Here is a 9203-nt window from a genome sequence, read left to right as displayed (position 1 = left end):
AATTTCTTGTGGTAGGAAGCGTGTAAGTTTCAACTACCCATGACAAATTTTCCTACTTTCATACAGCTAAAAGTCTAGTAATAAAACTTTTGAAGGTTTACTCCATTCCAGGTTCTGGGGATCTATTTTTCCTCCGTGGTTTCAAGTTTGTATGAACCATTCCCAAAAGCTTTGGAGATTATGTATGGGCCTTCCCAAGTTGGACCCATCTTCCCTTCGTATTCTACTTTGCTAGTGCTGTTGATCCTTAGGACATAGTCCCCGACCTTGTATACTGATGGTTTGACTCGCTTTTTGTAATACTTCTCAATCGTTTTCTTGTATGCTGCTTCCTGAATCAGCGCAGCTTCCCTTCTTTCCTCCATGAGGTCAAGGTTAAGACGGAGGTTCTCCTTGTTCTCTTCAAGGTTCGCGGTTCTGTTGGTTAATAACTGTATCTCCGCAGGCAGTACCGCCTCAGTGCCGTAAACCAAACTATAGGGGGTTACTCCGTTACTCCTTTTAGGGGTAGTTCGGTGAGCCCATAGAACTAGGGGGAGTTCTTCCATCCATCCTTGGTGGCATTTACCCAAACGCTTCTCGAGGCCTTTTAATATATCCCTCTTGGTTACTTCAACCTGTCCATTCCCTTGTGGATGGTAGACGGAAGTGAAGGTTTGCTTTATCTGTAGTTTCTCGCAGAACCCCGGGAAGATGCCTTCAGCGAATTGTTTACCATTATCCGAAATGATTTCTTGGGGTATCCCAAACCGACACACGATGTGTTCCCAGACGAATTTTTCTATATGTTTCCCCGTCGTGGTGCTTAGTGGTTTTGCTTCTGTCCACTTTGTGAAGTAGTCTATCACAACTACCAACCATTTGTAGCCTCCTGGGGCCACGGTGAGTGGACCTACTAGATCTATGATCCATTTTGAGAAAGGCCATGTTGATAGCACCGATATCATCTCTTGCTTTGGCTGTTTTTGAACTTTAGCGTGGATCTGACATGGCTCACAGGTTCGTAAGAGCATGATTGTATCTTCATGCATGGTTGGCCAGTAATACCCCATCCTTAGTATCTTTGCCACGATTGACCTTGGTCCGGAATGAAGTCCACATATACCTTCATGCATTTCTCTGATGATCATCGAAGCTTGGTTTGGTCCGACACATCGAAGCCATAGGGTAAGGAAAGATTTTCTATACAGGGCTCCATTTATCATTTTGTATGACGGTGCTTTAATCCAGATCTTTCATGTTTCCTTTTTGTCTTCGGGTAAAATTCCGAGTTCCAAGTACTCCCTTATTGGCTTCATCCATGTGTTTTCTTCTTCAGTGATTAAGTCGTGGACTTCCTGAGCTTCGATGGACCTTTTTTCTAACACTTCGACCAATACTTCTTTCGCCAGGTGCGCGAAAGTGATAAAAGCTAATTTGCTCAGGGCATCTGCTTTCTTGTTTTGACTCCTTCTCACATGTTTGATTGTGAAGCTTTTGAAGCTTTCCACTAGTTCCCTGACCTTTGACATGTAGAGTTGTATGGTAGGTTGTCTTGCTTCAAAGATACCTAAAACCTGGTTAGCAATAAGTTGGGAATCTACAAAGGCTTGCAAATGCTTAATTTTCATTTCTTTCGCTATTCTGAGCCCGGCGAGAAGAGCTTCATATTCTGCTTCATTGTTGGTTGTGTTGAATTCGAAGCATAGCGCATAAGTAAACTCTTGCCCCTCTGGTTTAATTAACATTAGCCCTGCCCCTGAGCCATCAGAGCTAGAAGCTCTGTCGGTGAACAATTTCCATTCCTTCATTTCAACAGGAGGAGTGATAATTTGTGCAAAGGTAGAGTCACTCCCTTCGTCTGTCTTCGTTGTTTCTGCCATGAATTCTGCTAACACTTGGTCTTTAATTGAATGACAAGCTTGGAATTCAATGTCATGTTCCCCGAGCTCTATGGCCCATTTGGCCATTCTACCCGACTTTTCTGGCTTCATGAGCACCTTCCTAATTTTCTTGTTAGTTAACACAATTATAGGATGAGCTTGAAAGTACCTTCGTAGTTTCCTTGCTGTATGAACTAGGGCGAGCGTGAGCTTTTCGAGTTCTGGATAGTTGACTTTCGCACCTTGTAGAACCCGGCTTACGAAGTATATCGGGACCTGTACTCTTTCTCGCTCTGCTACTAACACCGCACTGATGCATTCCTTGGACATTGCTAGGTAGAGATAGAGTGTTTCCCCTAGCTTCGGCAATGTCAGGGTTGGCAGGTTAGCTATGTGTGCATTCATATCAACGAAGGCTTGTTCTGCTTCTTCGGTCTAAGATATCCTTTTCGCTCCCAAACATCCTTTTAAAACTTTGAGGAAAGGTAACTACTTTTCAGCCCCCCTGGACAGAAAAATGCTTAATGACGCCAGCTTCCCGTTTAAACTCTGCATTTCTTTGACTATGGTTGGGGTTTTGAGGTGTTGTAGCTTGTCTACTTTCTGTGGGTTTGCTAAGATTCCTTTCTTTGTGATATAATATCCTAGGAACCTTCCTTCTACTACCTCGAACGAGCATTTCTTGGGGTTTAGCTTCATGTTGACTATCCGAAGAGTTAGAAGGTTTCTTGAATGTCTTTCAACAAAGTGCTTTCTTCGAAGCTTTTAATCACATTATCGTCAACATAAGCCTCCAAGTTTCTCCCCAATTTCTTACAAAAAACTTTGTCTACCAGCCTTTGGTATGTAGCTCCGGTGTTCTTTAGTCCGCAAGGCATCTTCTTATAACAGTAGATCCCCTTACTTGTGAAGAATGATGTATTTTCTTCGTCTTCTTCGGCCATTTGAATCTGATGATAACCCTTGTAGGCGTCAAGAAAAAACTTATATCTGTACCCGGTTAGGGATTCTACCTTCCAATCAATCTCTGGCAGAGGATAGCAATCCTTTGGGCAAGCTTTGTTGATATTTGTGAAATCGACACACATTCTCCATCCTCCATCAGATTTCTTCACCATGACGGGGTTGGCAACCCAAGTGGGGTATTTTACTTCTCGAATTATGCCAGCTTAGATTAGTTCTTCGACCTATTTGCAAGCAGCCTCATCTCTCTCGTTGGCGAGGTTTCTTTTCTTCTGATGTATCGACTCTAGGTGCTTGTATTCGTTGAGCTTATGCTCTGTGGAGAAGGTCGTTCCATCAATACTGAGCGTTCGAGGGATTCTGGTCATATCTCCGTATTCCCAAGCGAAGATATCAATATTGGCATGTAGTAACTTGCGAAGCTTTTTCTTCATTTTCGTAGGTAATGAACCTCCGATAGTTACTTCTTGCTCAGGGAACAGAGGGTTGATGGAGATTTTCTCTTCACTCGAACCTTCCTCTCTAATTTCAAGGATACATTCCCCTGGCCTTTCCCTCGTTTCCCTAATAGCCATGATTACCTTTTCTCGATCATAGGTTGAAGCTAGGGTACCAATCCCTTCGGGCATATAGAACTCTACTAATTGGTGTATAGTAGATGCAATTATTCCCATCTTCATCATGGATACTCTCCCTAGCAGAATTTTATGTTGTGAGGTGGACCGGACTACTATAAAGTCTAGTGTTTCGGTCCTGGACAACGGTGGTTCTCCAATGGTGAAATCGAGATCTATTTCTCCGATAGGCCAGCATCTTTCCCCGAAGAATCCTACTAGAGGTACTCTTGGTGGACTTAGGCGGGCTTTGATGGCAGGGCTAAGCTGGTCGAAGCAATGCTCATACAAGATGTCGCATCCACTGCCGCCATCCAAGTAAACTCGATGTACTTCTCTCTCGAAGATTTATCCGTTGATTGTAACAGGTTTATCGGAGGGAGTGATGGTATCGAGTGCTGGGAAGGAGATCTCTTCCCAGTCTATCACTCCACTTTTTCTTCCCCTCTTGTAGGTCATTAGTTTCTCGACGACGAAGCATTCTGCGACAGTCAGTATGGCATTGTCTGCATTTGGTTTCTTTTCTTCGGGCTTAGGTTCTTGCTTCGGTACCTTCGGGTTTCGTATGCCCTTTACTAGATGCGTAAATTTTCCAGATCTGACTGCCTCCTCTATGGCCTGCCTCAACTATATGCAGTCGTCCGTTTCGTGCCCGAAGTCATTATGAAAGTTACAAAATTTGCTTGTATCTCTCATCTTTCCTTTGCTATTCAGCTTCGGTGGAGCTTTAAAGGCTTGGGCAGCCCTTTCGGTAGCTAGGATTTCTTTAGGTGACTTTATCAACGTTCAGGGGATCCCGGGGGTGTTTTCCCTTCTGTAAGGGGAGAACCTGTATCGCTCGTTCCTTCTTCCGGACTTTTCTTCACGGTGACTTGCCTTTTCTTTCCGCTTAAAACCCTGGGATTCTTCGTATACAAAGCTATTGGCGGTGTCTTTAGCATTTAACAAACGTGTGCTTTGTCTAGCAAAGCTTCGCAAGTGTCGGGGAGATCTCGGATAAGATGTTCCACCAACGCTCTGGTCCTACATCCGTATAAGAGTCCCGAGATTCTTTGTGACTCGGGGAGTCTGAGATCTGTTGGGTTCCATCCGTATACTGGATGAGAAAAGCTCTCGAAGCTTTGCTTTCCTTCTACTTGATACTGTGGGCAGCAACATGATTCTTCTTGTGTTTCTTTTACTGCTGAACTTCGACCTGAAGAGTCGTTTAAGGTCCTCAAAACTCGAGATGGAATCCTTTGCTAAAGAGTCAAACCAGATCCTTGCATCGCTTTTGAGCACGTATGAGAACGCATGGCAAGCTACGGCCGTGTCCTACCTTGACATTCGAGCCGCACCTTCGAAGATATTTATAAAATCAGCATGGTCATTTTTTCCCTCGTAATATCCCAGGTGAGAAGGTATCTTCATCCCAACAGGTAGCGGGTGGTTTTGTATCGAAGATATAAAAGGAGTTTTCTGACTCTTCCAGAATTGGTCTAAGCATCCGCCAAAGTTTTCATTATCTTCATGGTGAAGGTTGTTTGCTATGGGGGTGCCTCTGACATATACATTTTGATAGGGTAAACTAACCCACAGATTACCTCCGTTCCATATTTGCGACCCGATACGCAAAGAAGCGTTTTGATGAGTTACCACGGGAATAACTCCTGTGGCCGGTAGGACCGTGATGGTGTTAGGCATGTTTTGCGGAACAACGGGAAACAGACTTCCGAAGGTATATTGCTACGTAACTGGCCCTCCAGAGTTGTTCAACGGGACACTAGTGGTGATCATTGAATGAGCCGGTTGCGAAGGTACCGGCTGAAGAGTGATGTTCGAAGGGATCACAGTTGTAAGATCTGGGGCTGGCTGGTAAGAGGGAGACTTCTTGCTGGCCTCGCCTCCATTTCTATTTCTTCGTTAACGTCCTCGCTATCATACGTGAGGGTTCGCCGACTGTGTAATTGCCCCTCTTCTCTTAACTTTCTGATAACGGCGCGTATGTTATCATAGTTGTTGAGTATGAAAGTTTTGTCGATTAACGGCGGTGGTCTAGAATCACTCCGATATGTGGTTATTAGCATAGCAGGAGTGATAGGCGTCCATGTCCCGGTTTCATACTGGTCTACCTCAGATGGTAAAGAGAAACCGGGTGGTGGGTGATCAGATTCTGCCATGATCTTGTGTTTTTCTCAAACAAAGTGAATATTGAAGTGGAGTCCCACGGATGGCGCCAATTGTTTGTACCATTCTTGGCAACCCTTGTTGAAGAAACAAGGAAATTGAGGTCTGATCACTGAATGGGTAATATAACAGGATATGATAATGAATGTATGCTTGTTGGCGATTCCCCGAAGGTAGTACGAAGGTATAACAACCCTCACTTTTCGACTTCTAAATTTACTGAATTAACCCTAGGGTTATCTGCCTGACTATATGTATTAAGGGTTGTTATATACAATTAAATATTGACCGAATAGTAATTTTTAGTCAACAATGTACGCTTAAATAAATAATATATTATTAATTTATATAATTTGACATAATTTAACTAAGTATATAAACTTTGTATCACTTTTATTATTTAGTTAATGTATTATATATTTAACTATATAATAAATTCAATTATATATAAATGTAATAATATTTACAAACTTACTAAAACTATAGTTTAATAATTAAAATCATAATTATTATTAAAAATACAAAATACCAAATTATTTATTATTTTTATGCAAAATTTGTATTTATTAATTAAATAAAAAAATATTGACAAATATTCTTGGAAAAGCACTAAATCAATTTGTTTATTTATATAAAAAAAATCCTTAAAATAAATGAATAAAAAAAATAAATAAATAAATAAATAAAATACTTTTAAATTAAAAATTATAATGGAAAAACTACTTTTATTATTTTATTTTGTGCATTATCCCATGACCTAACATTTAATACTTTTGAATTTTAAAATCACATTAAAAATTAAAATATTTTTTTTTCTTTTAATTATTTTATTCTTTTTACCTAATTTTTTCAAGTATAAATAACCCTCATTTCTCATTCAAAATCACACCAAAATTTCTCTCATTCTCTCTTTGAAGAATTAGTACTAGTAAGTATTCTTTTCTTACTTTTTACTTTTTACTTTTTACTTTTTACTTCAGTTTATTATTTTTTTTCCAAAACATGTAAATAATGTTATAAATTATATGCAATTAAAAATAAAATAAATAACATGTTATAATTAGTAATATATGTTACTAAAAATTATAAAAGTATTTTTATGAATTAATATATAGGAATTATAATTAAAATTGAATTAATGAATATATATGTATATACGCACCTAACGTGAAGGTTATAATTAAAGATAGCGTACAAAGACTACAAACATCACCGCTACTTGTGGCCTAGGGTAATCCTTGTTACCATTATGGGACGCTTGTGGATCTCGAATGCCAAGACTTAGATTCTGGTCAAGAGATCCTGGGACACTCGGTAACAATAGATCATTCGAGTGACTTGCATGTTAGCAATGAAGTTTGGGCGAGATTGTACAACATCTTTGTTAAGAATTATAACCCGAACATTTTTAAACTAGAAGCTTACTATAAGTGGAAGCTTTCCATAAATAGTAAGTTTCCAAAAATAGAAACTTTTGAGAAATAGGAACTTTTCTCGAAAACCGTCACTGTCAATATAGTTGCTATATTAATAAACATACTTTATGTCAGTTAGACATTAACTAATCAAACGTTATACCTCTAGGTTGATATCCAGATCACTTACTTGCTTTACTTTCCTTCTTGCGTGGAATACTTCAACTGCTATTTAAGGTGAATTCATAGCCCCTCTTTGTTGCTAGCAAACTTACTTACTTTACTTGGGGTGAGACACATGCTGTTTTTACTTTTTACAATTTAGACACAAGTATCAAACTGTTAAACTATGCTATACCCGGCTATGTCCGACTAAGTCCCTACAGTGATATTTTTAATTGCTGCTGCATGCTTAATTATTGGGGGTAGGCCTATCGGGAGTAATGTCCCCGATACATTTGACTAAGTCTTTGTATTACTTGATAATGAAATTAAACCGACAAGGACAGACACAACTTGTCATGGGGCAAACTTGAACGTTTAGTCTAAATATCACGCTTTGGCATAACTTTTTGATCCTGCGGGAGATTAACTTTACAAACTAAATCTTGTGGTCTAAAATAACGGTCAAACTTTTGTTAAACCTATGAACTTCACTCAACCTTTTGGTTGACACTTTAGCATGTTTTATCTCAGGTGCTGTTTGATTCAAGCTTACTTATCTACTGCTTATGTGATGCTACTTGGACATAGGATCAAGAGATTATCGCATTTATTACTATTGCATTTAAATATTTACTTTACTCCTTTGTAACGAAATTTCATTTTCCGCTGCATACTCCATAAATTTTAACTTTCTCATTTAGTATTTTTCTCGTTATTATAATATGTTGGTATATTTTGATATTAAGTCACATTTCGCCCAGGCCCTAACTGGGGGTCTGATAGATTGGTATCAGAGCATAACCAGGCTGTTATAGAGAACCAGGATTGCATCTTTATGTGTGCCTTATTTGTTAGTTAGTGTGCCTTAGCAATCTAGGAAACTATAACCTTTCCTGCCTTAGACTTAAAGCACTTAGGATTACCTTATAATCTTAACAACCTTGCTTTGATAATCTTGGCTTAAAATGCTAATCAAAGTCTCTTTCCTAATGTTAGGATGTCTAATTTTCATCAAACGAACAAAATGACTCTTTTCAAGCCGACCGAAGAAGATACTAAAGGGTCTTCCACTGAAAGACCAGCCCAAAGTCCACCTTATGGCTTTGGTGGTCCTCGTTCACCAAACTATAGTCCGGATACTTTACCTAATTCTCCCGATCACTACCCGACCCCGAAAACTGAAGACAAGGGGAAACGTCCTGAGGAAACTGGTCTGTCAAGGAAAAGAGTCCGATCTTCTTATTATAATGATGCTTCTAAGTATGAAGGTTTGCTTCGCCACATGGCGAGAGTGGAGGTCCGTATGGATGAGAAGGACCGCGAAATTAAGAAGTTGGTGGAGGAAAATGTTGAACTAAGAAAAGAATTAAGGCTCCTAAAGTACGAGGAAGAACACAACACTCGTTGGGGAAAGCAATCACTTGCTCATCCCTAGGAGGATGTTAACTTCCGAATGAAAATGGAGAGAAGCCGAGTCGACAAGCAACTTGCCCTAAGGGAATACGACATCAATGCCGTTAACAGTCATGTTACCAACCTTTATGACAATCTCGAATATCTCTACGAAAAGCAAAAAGGGAAGAACGAGCGATATGATAAGTTTATCAAAGAGTCTCTCGACTCTCAAACCGAAAGGTTAGAGAAACTTATGAAGAATAACATGGAAAAAGTGATGAAGCAGTTTGAGGACGAAAAGAAGAGATATGAAGATTATTTCAATCTTAATAATCTTTAGTTATCTTTCCTATTTTTCCATCTATGTAAAGGCTATGCCTTAAAACTATTTCTAATTCCGAATCGTGTATTAAGGCTTATTTAATGCCTAGTTCCTTAATAAAATAAAGTGTTTTATTTATATCATGTGTTACGATAAAACTGTTCATGTTCCATTGGGTAATGGAGATACTCTCATCATCCAAGGTGAAAAGAGTGGTTCCAATCTCAACATCATCTCCTGTATTAAAACTCGCAAATACCTTAAGAAAAGGTTATCCAACTATTCTAGCTCACGTTAAGAT

General features: G+C 39.4%; 1 protein-coding gene across 1 annotated transcript; it reads right to left on the bottom strand.

Moving 5' to 3' along the window:
* Nucleotides 1-1235: 1235 nt before the first annotated feature.
* LOC139901366 (uncharacterized) lies at nt 1236-2192 on the bottom strand. The gene has a single exon (XM_071884088.1). It carries the CDS (start codon nt 2190-2192, stop codon nt 1236-1238), a length of 957 nt encoding a protein of 318 aa, XP_071740189.1.
* Nucleotides 2193-9203: the final 7011 nt, after the last annotated feature.

This window comes from Rutidosis leptorrhynchoides, chromosome 3, assembly GCF_046630445.1.
Source record: "Rutidosis leptorrhynchoides isolate AG116_Rl617_1_P2 chromosome 3, CSIRO_AGI_Rlap_v1, whole genome shotgun sequence".
NCBI classification, from domain to species: Eukaryota; Viridiplantae; Streptophyta; class Magnoliopsida; order Asterales; family Asteraceae; genus Rutidosis; species Rutidosis leptorrhynchoides.
This window is presented reverse-complemented; position numbering and strand designations above follow the sequence as displayed.

What these genes read in the sequence shown, in the direction of transcription:
- LOC139901366 (XM_071884088.1), bottom strand. Translation starts at nt 2,192, where the DNA reads ATGTCCAAGGAATGCATCAGTGCGGTGTTAGTAGCAGAGCGAGAAAGA.